Genomic DNA, 14,565 nt, shown 5'->3' with positions numbered 1-14,565 from the left:
CGGTTTGTTTCCAAGGCAAGCCATTTCACATCACCGTAAGTCAAATCTATGCCCCTACCATGGATGCCAAAGAAACTGAAGTTGATCAGTTCTGTGAAGACCTAGAAGACCTCCTAGAACTAACACCAAAAGTAAAAAAGATGTTCTAGTCATCACTGGGGACTGGAATGTAACAGAAGGAAGTCAAAAGATACCTGGAGTAACAGGCAAGTTTGGTCTTGGAGAACAAAAAGAAGCAGGGCAAAAGTTAACTGAATTCTGCCAAGAGAATGCACTGGTCAAAGCAAATACCCTTTTTTAACAACACAAGAGATGACTTTACACGTGGACATCACCAAATGGTTAATACCGAAATCAAACGGATTACATTCTTTGTAGCTGAAGATGAATAAGCTGTATACAGTCAATAAAAAGACCTGGAGCTGACTATGGCTGAGATCATCAGCTTCTCATAGAAAAATTCAGGCTTAAACTAAAGAAAGTGGGGGAAATCACTAGGTATGAGTTAAATCAAATCCCATATGAATATGCAGTGGAGGTAACAAGTAGATTCAAGGAATTAGATCTAATAAACACTGTGCCTGAAGAACTATGGACGGAGGTCCATAATACTGTACAGGAGGCAGTGAACAAAACCACCCCAAAGAAAAGAAAGGTAAGAAGGCAAAGTGGTTACCTGAGGAGGCTTTACAAATGGCTAAAGAAAGAAGAGAAGTGAAAAACAAGGGAGAAAGGGAAAGGTATATCCAATTAAACACAGAGTTCCAAAAAACCTGCACAGAGAGACAAGAAGGCCTTCTTCAACAAACGGTGCATAAAACTAGAAGAAAACAACAGAAGGGGAAAGACTAGGAATCTCCTCAGGAAAATTGGAGATATCAAGGTAACATTTCACCCAAAGATAGGCACAATAAAGGACAGAAACAGTAGAGACCTAGTAGATACTGAAGAGATCAAGAAGAGATGGAAAGAATACACAGGAGAACTCTACAAAAAATATCTTAATGAACAGGATTACTATGATGGTGTGGTCAGTCACCCAAAGCTAGACATTCTGGAGAGTGAAGTCAAGTGTGCCTTAGGAAGCACTGCTGTAAATTAAAGCTAGTGGATGTGATGGAATTCCAGTAGAACTATTCAAAACCCTAAAGGATGATGCCATCAAGGTTTTGCATTCACTGTGTCAGCAAATCTAGAAGACCCAGCAGTGGCCACAGGACTGGAAAAGGTCAATCCTCATCCCAATTCCCAAGAAGGGTAGCACTAAAGAATGTGCTAACCACCAGACAATTGCACTCATCTCCTATGCTAGTAAGGTAATGCTAAAACCTTGCATGCTAGGCTTCAGCATTATGGGAACCAAGAACTTCCAGATGTCCAAGCTGGGTTTAGGAAAGGAAGAGGAACTAAAGATCAAATTGCCAACATTCGCTGGAACATAAGGAAAGCTAGGGAATTCCAGAAAAACACCTATCTCTGTTTCAACGACTATATTAAAGTCTTTGACTGTGTAGATCATAACAAACTGTGGAAAGTTCTTAAAGAAATGGGAACATCAGACCATCTTACTTGTCACCTGAGAAACCTCAGGTGGGTCAAGAAGCACCAGTTAGAACCCTGTATGGAACAACTGATTGGTTCAAGACTGACAAAGAAGAATGACAGGGCTGTCTGCTATCACTCTATTTGTTTAACCTATACACTGAGAAATGCCGGGCTGGATGGGTTACAAGCTGGAATTAAGATAGGCAGGAGAAACATCAACAACTTCAGATATGAGGATGATACCACTCTAAAGGCTGAAAGTGAGCAGGAACTAAAGAGCCTTTTGATGAGGGTGAAGAAAGAGAGTGAAAGAGCTGGCTTAAAATGAAATATTAAAAAAACTAAGATCATGGCATCCAGCCCCATTACTTCATGGCAAATAGAAGGGGAAAAGGTGGAAGTAGTGATGGATTTCCTCTTCTTGGGCTCCAAAATCACCATGGATGATGACTGCAGCCATGAAATCAGAAGACAATTGCCTCACGGCAGGAAAGCTATGACAAACCTAGACAGTGTTGAAAAGCAGAAACATTACTCTCCCCACAAAGGCCCATATAGTCAAGACTATGGTTTTCCCAGTGGCCACGTATGGTTGTGAGAGCTACACTATAAAGCAGGTAGAGTGCCAAGGAATTGATGCCTTCAGACTGTGGTGCCGGAGGAGACTCATGAAAGTCCCTTGGAAAGCAAGGAGCTCAAACCAGTCAATCTTAACGGAAATCAACCCTGAAAACTCATTGGAAAGACTGTTGCTGAAGCTCCAGTATTTTGGTCATCTGATGTGAACAGCCAACTCATTGGAAAAGTCCCTGATGCTGGGAAAGATTGAGGGCAAACGGGGAAGAGGGCATCAGAGGATGAGATGGCTGGATGGCATAACTGATACAACGGACATGAACTTTGGCAAACTTCGGGAGGTGGTGAGTGACAGGGAGGCGTGGTGTGCTGCAGTCCATGGGGTTGCAAAGAGTCAGACACAAGTGGGTTACTGAACAACCACAGCAACTGAATCACTTTACTGTACATCTGAAACTAGCACAGTCATAAATCAACCATATTCCAATAAAAATAAGAACAGTGGTGATTGCTAATAAAAAATTAATATGTGGACACTTTTATCAAAATTGACTGGTGTGACAGAAACTACATTCCCAATCCAAAAGGAACAGAAGAAGGAAGAGAAGGTCCAAGAATGGAAGGGAGGAGAAAGAACTTCCTTTGAAAAAGAAAAGCACAGGGAACTTGGCTTTTCATTACTGTCATTTAAAAAATATGTTCTTTTAAAATTCATTTTGATACAAATATAGGAAGGGGAAATAAAGAAGCGCAAAGTTGACTTACTTGGTTTCACCCATCTCACGTCTATGGCCGTGTGGTTAAGAACAACTGCAGTGACATTGGCTCCTCTCTCTGGAAGCCCAGCTAATGTTTTCACTGTCGCTTCTTGGCTTGGTGTAAAACCCACACTGTTATGTACAAAGACTTTATACGCATACGTCGTAAACCTAAAAGGTTTTTTTTTAAAAAAATACATATATAAATTTCTCTTTCCAGAAAACAACACGCATTTTCTTTTTCTTCACAATATACAGACTTCCCCCTGCAGAATGAACTATTTTGTCCCTTCTCCAAAAACATTTCCTTTTGCCTCCCTGCACAGAAACAGCATCATTATTCTAACTCTTGATTCTTAATCAAAGTGTTAAGGAAATATTATATAAGAAATGCTAAAAAAAAAAAAGAAATGCTATGCAAATACCATTGTTCAAAACAAATGTGGTTTATTGTTTTTCTCATCCTTATTGTTTTCATAAGCGGTGAAGATTACAGTTCAGTTCAAGATGCAATTACACATCTGGCATCCTGCCAGCTTTCTATCTGAATTTGATCCAGAGAGTTTTATGCTCTTCTTTTGGGAAACGCATCCATTTCAAATATCAGATTCTCTCATCACCATTTTCTGCCTGTACCTGTAGTCCTGTCGCATAATCTCACTGGCAGAGAGATAAACTCCTAAATTAAATTGTAAAACTGTGACCAAAGTATACAACATACTCCCACTGAGGTTTTGCTATGGTGAGCTGCATTTTGCCATTGTAAGAACATATTACTTGAGTCAGTACAGTGGAAGCTGAACACTGATTTTCAGGAGAAGAAAACTAGACGTGGTGATGTGAAATGATGTCTTAAGTCATGCTAAGTCACTTCAGTCATGTCCAACTCTGTGCGACTCTATGGATTAGTCTACCAGGTACTTCTGTCCATGGAATTCTCCAGGCAAGAATACTGGAGTGAGTTGCCGTGCCCTTCTCCAGGGGATCTTCCCAACCCAGGGATTGAACCCAGGTCTCTTGCATTGCAGGCAGACTCTTAACCATCTGAGCTACCAGATGCAGACTTCCCAAATCATATATTAAATCAATGATGGGCTGATGCCACCAGTTCTCATCCTTTTTGGCTCTTTCAGGCAGAAGACTTATCAGACATTCTCCTTTTTTGGGTCAAACTGCCCAGGTAGGAAAATACTATTTACAGACACAGTCAAGCTTTGACTGGACTATGGCTTAGACCAAGAGCTTGCTTAAACACATTGTACAACAGAAGACCCTCTCCAGGGGGTATCCAGGCCTTCGGGCAAATGCTGGCCTCAGATCATCACTTTCTTTGGGTTTCATAGATCATCACATCCAATGCAGGGCTCATGGAATTTGCCTCAATAATGACAAGAAAGAGAGGATGCCATTTGCAGGACTGTGCTAAATAACTTAGCCAAATTACATCAAGATGTTCACAGAATTTTGGCACTACCCATAGAAGTCTGCTTGCCTAACTTTGTTTCTCATTCATGGCCCAAAGATATTTTTGCAGGGCTTGTCCTCAGGCACATTTGCTCTGTTATTGCAGCTATAGGTAAAGACTTACTAATATTTTTGAAGCTATTTACTATTTCCCCAAATAAATACTAGCACTCTATGCTTTACCTCATCTCCATGTGTCCTTCTTTACTCTCTCTCTCTTTTTTTTTTTTAGTTTTGTATGCTATTGTGGGTTTGTGCCCCCAACCCCAAGACACGTTTAAGTCCTAATCCCTGGTACTTGTAAATGTGACCTTATTTACAAATGGGATCTTTGCAGATGTGATCAAGTTAACATGAGTTTATACTGTATTTGGGAGAGCTCTAAATCCAAAGGACTGATATAAAAGAAAGAAGAGGGAAATTTTGTTTCAGACACACACAGGAAGAAAATGTTCATAAGGAGAAAATGGGGACAGAAATTGGCTTCATGCTGTCATAAGCCAAGGAGCAACTGGGGTTACCAGCAGTTGGAAGAGGCAAGAAATGATTATTTTCTAGAGGATTTGGAGGGAACATAGTCCCGACAGTACTTACATTCCAAACTTTCAGCTTCCAGAACTGTAAGAGAATACACTTCTGTTTTAAGCCATCCAACAGTGGTAGGAAACTCATACATATGCTTTTTAGCAAGTGATAAATAGTCCATAGGCTTCCCAGGTGGCTCAATGGTAAAGAATCCACCTGCCAAGCAGGAGACGAGGGTTCCCTCACTGGGTCAGGTAGATCCTCTGCAGGAGAAAATGGCAACCCACTCCAGTATTCTTGCCTGGGAAATCCCATGGATAGAGGAGCCTGGCAGGCTACAGTCCATGGGGTCATAGAAGTATAGAACATGACTTAGCAACTAAACAACAACAACAACAAATGCCTACATGACAATGACAACTGAAAGATAATAATAACAGTATTCACTGAGTACATAATACGTATCAGGAAGTTTCTACATGATTAACTCATTCATTCTTCACCATACTATTATAATACCTGCTTTGAAAATTAGAAAGGTAAATAACTAGACTAAGTTGTTGAGTTAGGAAATGGGAGAGTACAGACTCAAACCTGGACAATCTGATTCCAGAGCCTGCTCTTTTGCCCATGATGCTGTATTGCCAGCATCATCATGATGACAATGATGATGATAATAAAAAACACCATGGTCAGCTAGATGATGTCATACCACTGGGGCTTGATCTCTGAGTTTTATTATGGCAGATTGGAGAAACTTTTTCTTACGCATCCAAATAATCTTGCCAAATTTCCTTTGTAACCACCAGTATGAATGTGAAGTCTGGTGATTCATGGTTAAGAGGGGAGCAAGTCTGTGACAGTCAAATGAAACACAGCTAATGGCTCTCATGGGAAATGAACTAGCGACCTTGCCATCATTAGCTCTGTCCCTGGGTAAAATAGTTTTAATTGTGCTTTACTTCCCAAAATCTCAAAAGAAACTTAGCTAGAGTCTGGATCCCTAATCTCTCCTACAATATTTAAATTCTTCTTCTACATGTTTATTCTATGATACAGTTAGTAATCTTGATGGTTTTAAAGTGATATCATTTTCATGGTTCTTTTTACAAGTGGAATTTAAAACATCAGGCAGTGCTAAAATGATGAATTGCAAATAAGTTCTGTAGGGCCTTAGTTCTTCCTGTGTTACTTGAAACTATTTCATCATAATTTAAGTATGATGAAATATATGATTCATGTCTACACAGAAGAAATTTAGGCCACACAGATATATATAATTGGAATGCCTGTTTTCAAAGTACAGTTGCCTCTTAGTATCTGCAGGGAATTGGTTACAGCATCCCCATGGATACCAAAATTTGAGGATGCTCAAATTCAGTTCAGTTCAGTCGCTCAGTTGTGTCTGACTCTTTGTGACCCTATGGGCTGCAGCACACTAGGCTTCCCTGTCCATCACCAACTCCCGGAGTTTACTCAAAATCATGTGCATTGAGTCGGTGATGCCATTCAACCATCTCATCCTCTGTCGTCCCCTTCTCCTCCCACCTTCAATCTTGCCCAGCAACAAGGTCTTTTCCAATGAGTCAGTTCTTCGCAAGGTGGCCAAAGTATTGGAGCTGCAGCTTCAGCATCAGTCCTTCCAATGAATATTCAGGACTGATTTCCTTTAGGATTGACTGATTGGCTCTCCTTGCAGTCCAACGGACTCTCAAAAGTCTTCTCCAACACCACAGTTCAAAAGCAACAATTCTCCTGCTCTCAGCTTTCTTTATGGTCCAACTCTCACATCCATACATGACTACTGGAAAAACCATAGCCTTGACTAGATGGACCTTTGTTGGCAAAGTAATGTCTCTGCTTTTTAATATGCTGTCTAGGTTTGTCATAGCTTTTCCTCCAAGGAGCAAGTGTCTTTAAGTTCCATGGCTGAAGTCACCATCTGCAGTGATTTTAGAGCCCAAGAAAATAATCTGCCACTGTTTCCATTGTTTCCCCATCTATTTGCCAGGAAGTGATGGGACAGGATGCTGTGATCTTAGTTTTTTGAATGTTGAATTTTAAACCAGCTTTTTCACTCTTTCACGTTCATCAAGAGGCTCTTTCATTCCTCTTCACTTTCTGCCATAAGAGTGGTGTCATCTGCATATCTGAGGTTATTGACATTTCTCCCAGCAATCTTGATTTCAGCTTGTGCTTCATCCAGACAAGCATTTCTCATGATGTAGCCTGCATATAAGTTAAATAAGCAGGGTGACAATATACAGACTTGATGTACTCCTTTCTCAATTTGGAACCAGTTCTTTGTCCCATGTCCAGTTCTGACTATTTATATAAGGGACCTGAAGATGCTCAAGCCCCTTATAAAAAATAGCATAATCTTTGCATAGGATGTATGCATACATTTTTCATTCTTTAAATGCCTAGATTTCTTATAATACATAATATAATATAAACACTATGTAACACTATTATCACAATGTGAATGTTATGTAAATAGCTTTTGCCCAAGGTCGCACAGCTAGTTAAGAAGATAAGTGGGCCTGTACTTTATTCATTTTTAATATTAAATTATTTCCACTATTCACTATTATTTTACTGAGTTGAGAAATCAGTAGGCATTTCACTGGATGTCATGCATTTGTCTTTTTCATTTTATTTAATTTTCATTTTTCAGTTAACATTTTAAGTAATAAGATCTTGAACTCTTTAAAGTGAACTAAAATATACTGTTTTCATGACATCTGAAACCTAATATTTGTCAGTAAGTACATATACCTCTGTCTACATGGGTTGGTATATATTTCACCAGTTCATGTCAAAGAAGAAAATATTCATTTGCTTCAAGTATTTTGTTCATTTTCTCTAGTATATTGATTTTTTAAAGATAGACTTCAGTGTTGATATCAAATGGGATAATTCCATTTAGTTAATGATAAAATACTTTTAAAAGAAAAATGTCTTCAGTTGACATCATATACTCATGCAAAACTTACGTAGATCAATCAATATCTTCTCTAAATATTAATTATGGTTTGGGTATGTTTTAAAAAATGTACTATTGCAAATCCTGTAAGATACAGCTTTTTAAATCTGCAAAGTAAATGAAAACTTGTATTCAGTCTATATTGCAGCCAGTAAAACAAGCTGTTTGAAGGTCTACTTAGGAATACGAGGGTGTTGTACTAGTCATTCCCTAAATGATTGATTTAGATCATTCTCCAGTCCCTCCCTTCATCCACACAGAAAATGATGAACTTGTTATAAAATAGACATAACTCTGGTATCCTACCTTGTAAAAGATAATACATATTAAAATCTTATTTATGGAACAAGACTCATTTCAAGGTTCAGTTGTTATTACTCAAATGAATGAGAGAACTAGTTTAGATGATGAAGATTTTAATCTGTTTATTGAGTAGATAATTTCATAAATAAATTAATGAATACAAAATAGTTACTAAAGCATTCAGTCTCATAACTTTCAGGTCACATATAATCTGACTAGTGACATAAAAGTCTATCTATCCAATAAAGAAATGATCCTTACTGAAATTTAGAAAGATGTTTTTTCCTTGCAAATTATATTGCTTTCTTGTGTTTGATATACCATTACTTTATTCATTAATTAATTTGTTCATTCATTCAAAAAATACTTATTAATGCTAACAACATGCCTTGGCAGGAAAGCTATGACAAACTTAGTGTGTTGAAAAGCAGAGACATTATTCTGCCAACATATGCTCAAGACTGTAGTCTTCCTGGTGGTCACAGATGGTTGCGAAAGCTGGACTGTAAAGAAGGCAGAGCACCAAAGAATTGATGCCACCGAACTGTGGTGCTGGAGGAGACTGCTGAGAATCCCTTGGATAACAAAGAGATCAAACCAGTTAATCTTAAGGGAGATCAACCCTGAAAACTTGTTGGAAGGACTGATGCTGAAGCTGGAGTCCCAGTATTTTGGTCATCTGATGTGAACATCCAACTCATTGGAAAAGTCCCTGATGCTGGGAAAGATTGAGGGCAGAAGAAGAGGGCATTAGATGATGAGATGGCTGGATGGCATCACTGGTGCAATGGAAATGAATTCTGGCAAACTTCAGGAGATGGTGAGGGACAGGGAGGTGTGACGTGCTGCAATCCATGGGGTTGCAAAGAGTTGTATATGACTGGGCAACTGAACAACGACAGCGACATGCCAGATACTAAACACAGTGAATGTAAGGTCTGTCCTACTGGAGTGTGTGTGTGTTTGTGTATACAATATACAGAAACATGTTTTTAAATGGGGACCTCTAAAATACATATTCATTTATTCCTTTTTCTTTCCACATACATCAGACAGAGCATCTAATTTAACCTAATCTAGACAGGAAGTCTTCACAGAGGAGACAACATGGGCTATGGATGGCAAATAGTAATTTGGTCAGTAAGAAGCATCATTTAGGGCAAAATATGTGGACAACTTAGATCTTGAGAGGGTCTGATGTTTTGGGAACCAATAAAATTCTTCAGTGCAGTTACAGAATGCCTCAGGTGATTTTCATCAGAATTAAAAACGTGTCAAATTTATTGATGTCCTAACAGAATTCACATGCCAATATTGTCACCAAGATAAATCATGTTTCCAAAAATTCAGGCTATTCAGTTGCTCCTCTTACTAACTCTTCATTTCTGCCACAACCCAACACATGCTTTAGTACAACATTACACACTAGAGGATTTGCAAAACCTCTGATAGATACTATTCCTTACATCCTCAAATCCTTTGTGGGAATACACAGACAAACAAAAATTCAACACTACTTCCACTGCTTAAATCTGCAGTTGTTTAGATTTTTCATTGATGGTGGATACCTTTTCCTCATGGATCTGGTGCTGAAAGATTTTTTTCCCTAAAAACGCTGCTGAAGGTCTGTTGCTTTTGGAAATTGAAATGTAATTATGATCACACTTGAAAGTTATGATACATTTTAGATTGTGAGTGAAAGTTGCAGCTGTCCTATTCCTGTAGGTATCTATATTTCTACCAGAATGTTATACCCAAGATAACCTTACTGTGATTTCTGTCTCTGTTCTACTATATCATCAACATGAAAAAGAAATGCAAAATAACTCGATTTCTTTTTTTCTTTTTTTTAAAGAAAACATTAGGTAATAAAGCCTCCGATGAACAAAAGCATTCCTTTCAGATTTAGGGGTTGCTTTTCCATGAGGTAAGTTTTCAATATGATGACACTTAGAAAAGGACAGAATGAGCCAAACTTAGAACAATGAAGAAAAAAAAGAAAAAAGCACTGTTACTCTACTAAATTATGTGTGAAATAGATATACATATTTGCTCATTTTGAAATATGTACATTGATAACAGATGGTACACCAGTGTAACAGAGTTGGCCTTCATTTATAAAGTGAAATGAAAACTGTGTCTGACTGTTCATGACCCCATGGATTGTAGCCCACCAGGCTCCTCTGTCCATGGGATTACCTAGGTAAGAATACCGGAATGGGTTTCCATTTTCTCCTCCAGGGGATCGTCCTGGCCCAAGGACAGAAGTTAGGTCTCCTGTATTGCAGGCAGAGTCTTTACCATCTGAGCCACCAAAGAAGCCCATTTCATCTATAAACCCAACTTGTACTCACGTTGTGATGAAGTGAAGTGAAATGAGGTCGCTTAGTCATGTCTGACTCTTTGCAACCCCATGGACTGTAGCCCACCAGGCTCCTCTGTCCATGGGATTCTCCAGGCAAGAATACTGGAGTGGGTTTCCATTTCCTTATCCAGGGGATCTTCCCAACCCAGGGATCGAACCCAGGTCTCCTGCATTGCAGGCAGATGCTTTAACCTCTGAGCTACCAGGGAAGACAATATCATGCTGTGATACTGAGGAAGAAAATAACAGGATCTACCTCACATTGGTGGTCCTTCCATTCACCTTCCACGTTCATGAAGCTAACTCCTTTACTTAATACCTACAACTTGAATATGTTTATGTTATAGGAACACGTGTCATGAAACTGACCCAGTCTTTCCAAATTAGAAAAGCAGAAAATGTTATTTGTGCATATTTAATCTCATTACAAATTAATTCCAAATAGGAAAAGAAGTTGTCAAGATAATAAGCAGGGTGACCTGCCTCTTGAGAAATCTGTATGCAGGTCAGGAAGCAACAGTTAGAACTGGACATGGAACAACAGACTGGTTCTAAGTCAGGAAACGAGTACATCAAGGCTGTATATTGTCACCCTGCTTATTTAACTTATATGCAGAGTACATCATGAGAAATGCTGGGCTGGAAGAAGCACAAGCTGGAATCAAGATTGACAGGAGAAATATCAATAACCTCAGATATGCAGATGACACCACCCTTATGGCAGAAAGTGAAGAACTAAAGAGCCTCATGATGAAAGTGAAAGAGGAGAGTGAAAAAGTTGCTTAAAGCTCAACATTCAGAAAATGAAGATCATGGCATCCGGTCCCATCACTTCATGGCAAATAGATGGGGAAACAGTGGAAACATTTGCTGACTTTATTTTTTGGGGCTCCAAACTCACTGAAGATGGTGATTGCAGCCATGAAATTAAAAGACGCTTACTCCTTGGAAGGAAAGTTATGACTAACCTAGATAGCATATTAAAAAGCAGAGACATTACTTTGCCAACAAAGGTCTGTCTAGTCAAGGCTATGGTTTTTCCAGTAGTCATATATGGATGTGAGAGTTGGACTATAAAGAAAGCTGAGCGCTGAAGAATGGATGCTTTTGTACTGTGGTGTTGGAGAAGACTCTTGAGAGTCTCTTGGACTCCAAGTAGATCCAACTAGTCCATCCTAAAGGAGATCAGTCCTGGGTGTTCATTGGAAGGACTGATGTTGAAGCTGAAACTCCAATACTTTGGCCACCTCATGCGAAGAGCTGACTCATTTGAAAAGACCCTGATGTTGGGAAAGATTGAAGGCAGGAGGAGAAGGGGACAACAGAGGATGAGATGGTTAGATGGCATCACTGAGTCAATAGACATGAGTTTGGGTGGACTCCGGGAGTTGGTGATGGACAGGGAGGCCTGGCATGCTATGGTTCATGGGGTCGCAGAGTTGGACATGACTGAGCAACTGAACTGAACTGACTACATTTCATTACAAAGAAGGGGAATGGATGTCATATTCTTTAGACTATCATTCTCTAGTAACTATGTCCTCTTTAATGGCTTGAAACATTTCATTTTGCAGGGCTAAAAATTAGAATCTGTGTCATTAATATTTAAACTTAGATTTTCCACTATACTTAGCTTAAGCATTTAAAATTGAAAACAGTCAAGTTCAGTCATTCTTTGTAAATAGAATTTTGTAAAAAATTTTTTTGAATGCTCATGTGAAGGTCTCTTTTTACTGCCATCGATAAAGCTATACTTGTAGGAATTTATAGATAACTGAAAGTAATAGGAGTTAGAACATACAGCCATTCATAAACTCAATGGTGGTTAAATTATTATATGGTGGCTAAATTATTATAATCTACAAGTCAACATTTTCCTTAAAATAGAAACTATTATTTCTTATAGCTTGTTCTTCCCTTGTCAGATCCAGAACAAAGAGGAGGGCATGCCATCACTAAGTCTGCAGAAGTTTTATCAGATCACTCAGGAGACAAGGCACAGTGAGACTCTGAAAATCCTAAGGGTGGACTGATGTTTAAAATTAAGGCGGTGTTTGCCCTTGTGTTTTAAACCCAACTTGACTCACTGAAGAAGCATTAGATGACAACAGCACGTTTTCCAGATTTTCCAAGTGATGAAAATGTCAGGAAACCCAAAATTATGGTTCCCCTAACAACCATAACTTGGCCACTTTGTACATTAAGGAAGAAAAGTTAGAAACTGACAGGTAATATAAACCTACAGTTCCCCTACAGTTCCTATTTGTGTCTATATAGAGCAAAATTCAGCAATTAGGCAACTAGTTGTGTAACTCAGGACAAACTACCCCTTACCTACTAAATTCATAAAAAACTAAATTATCTGAATAATTAGGGCAATATTTTACTTTGCACATGGAGATACAAAAGAAAAATATTTGATGTTTAGTATTATGAGGCTAGTCAAAATATCACCTCAACACATTTTGTTCCAGGGTGGGCTTCCCAGTGGCTCAGACAGTAAAGAATCTGCCTGCAATGCAGGAGACCCAGGTACACTTCTTTTCTAGAAGCAGCTGTCATCAATATGTTTATGTCAACTTATGTTTCAGTATAATTTGTAGGGATTTAACTTAATTTCTTTCCTTAAATCTTTGATTTGGACTTCTCATTAAAAATCCGTACAAGCATCACTAAAAATTCAATAATGAAATTTTGACTTTGGTCCTAATTCTTTAATAAGTTTTCATTGCTTCTATGATGAAACAAAATTAACTTTCTGAGACTTATTGTGTTTTTCTGCCAAATGTTTCATGGCTAAAAATCCATTCGGTAATGTTAGTCAAGTTCTCTTTATTTTGGAAATTGCTGTATTTCAGACACTTAGAGTCCACAGATCATGAAAAACTACTTTCCGTATGATTTCCCTAGGGAGTGATGGTGAAACTGTAGTTAACTGTGATGATATTATAGCAATTAGTATATGTGTGTGCGTGGTTTTTTCCACTAGACTGTGAGCTCTTTGAGGGAAAAGGCTATGCTATTCATCTTTTGTTTCTTATCACAGTGTCCCTCAGCATATGGTAAAAATAATGAAATTGCTGAATAAAATTAATTTCTTCAACTGAAGTCATCATTTTATAGCAATTCTGGATTAAGTAAATAGTGAATCAAATAGAGTGGAGAATAGTGACCATGATAATTTAGGTTGAACAAAAAGCATATGCTCATAACATGTCATTTTTGATCATTTTTGCCTTGAAAAATGGCAATTTTATATGGTTCATTTTGTTCACTTTATTCTTTCAGTAGATTTATCTAGTCCTCCCTTCAAGTATCTCACAGTATCTGTTCTCCCACAATGACATTTTCAGATGAATAGGAGACTTTTCCTTAGTTTTACCCATTCCCCAAAGATAAGAACACCAAAGTTAATCTTCTTAAGGCACAGGGAAATGACTAATCAATGCTTTGAAAGTGAAAGTGAAAATCAGTCACTCAGTTGTGTCCAAATCTTTGTGATCCAATGCAATGTAGTTGGCCAGGCTCCTCTGTCCACGGAATTCTCCAGGCTAACCAGTGGAGTGGGTTGCTGTTTCCTTCTCCAGGGGATCTTCCCAACCAGGAATTAAACCCAGGTCTCCTGCATTGCAGGCAGATTCTTTACCATTTGAGCCACCAGGAATCCCAAGGCACAGGGAAGTGACTAATCAACCCTTTACATTTAACTAAACACATTCTTTCACTTCATTGACTGGAACCCCCACTCTGTGCCAGGCACTGTGGTGAGGATTGCAATACAGAGGTCTTAATGGCAAGGCCTTGCTCAGGGTGGACCTGACAATACAATGGGGTGTCCAGAGAAGCAGTAAAATCAGTGCAAAGACAATAGTGGTATATAAGGGGTGTGCTATAGAAATACATTAAAGAAGCAGCTGATTCAGACCAGGAAGAGGTGACCTAGAAAACTTCCAGGTCAAGACTTGAAGGATGATAGAGGGAAATGGCAGTCACGAAGAGAGTTCTAGAGGTGGGTGCCACTTGTTCAGTTTAGTTCAATTCAG

At 38.7% G+C, this 14,565-nt stretch overlaps 1 protein-coding gene across 1 annotated transcript in view; it reads right to left on the bottom strand.

The window, feature by feature from the left end:
• Nucleotides 1-14,565, bottom strand: part of USH2A (usherin) — a 969,245-nt gene that overhangs the window by 307,669 nt on the left and 647,011 nt on the right. The window contains exon 43 of the mRNA XM_055419911.2: nt 2,887-3,050. Within this exon, the coding sequence (XP_055275886.2) occupies nt 2,887-3,050 (164 nt within the window). The remainder of the gene's footprint in view (nt 1-2,886; nt 3,051-14,565) is intronic.

Source organism: Moschus berezovskii, chromosome 17, assembly GCF_049115385.1.
Source record: "Moschus berezovskii isolate FMDL1 chromosome 17, NW_MosBer_1.0, whole genome shotgun sequence".
In the NCBI taxonomy this organism is placed as follows: Eukaryota; Metazoa; Chordata; class Mammalia; order Artiodactyla; family Moschidae; genus Moschus; species Moschus berezovskii.
Note: the sequence above shows the minus strand (reverse complement) of the source record. Positions and strands in the feature narration are given on the sequence as shown.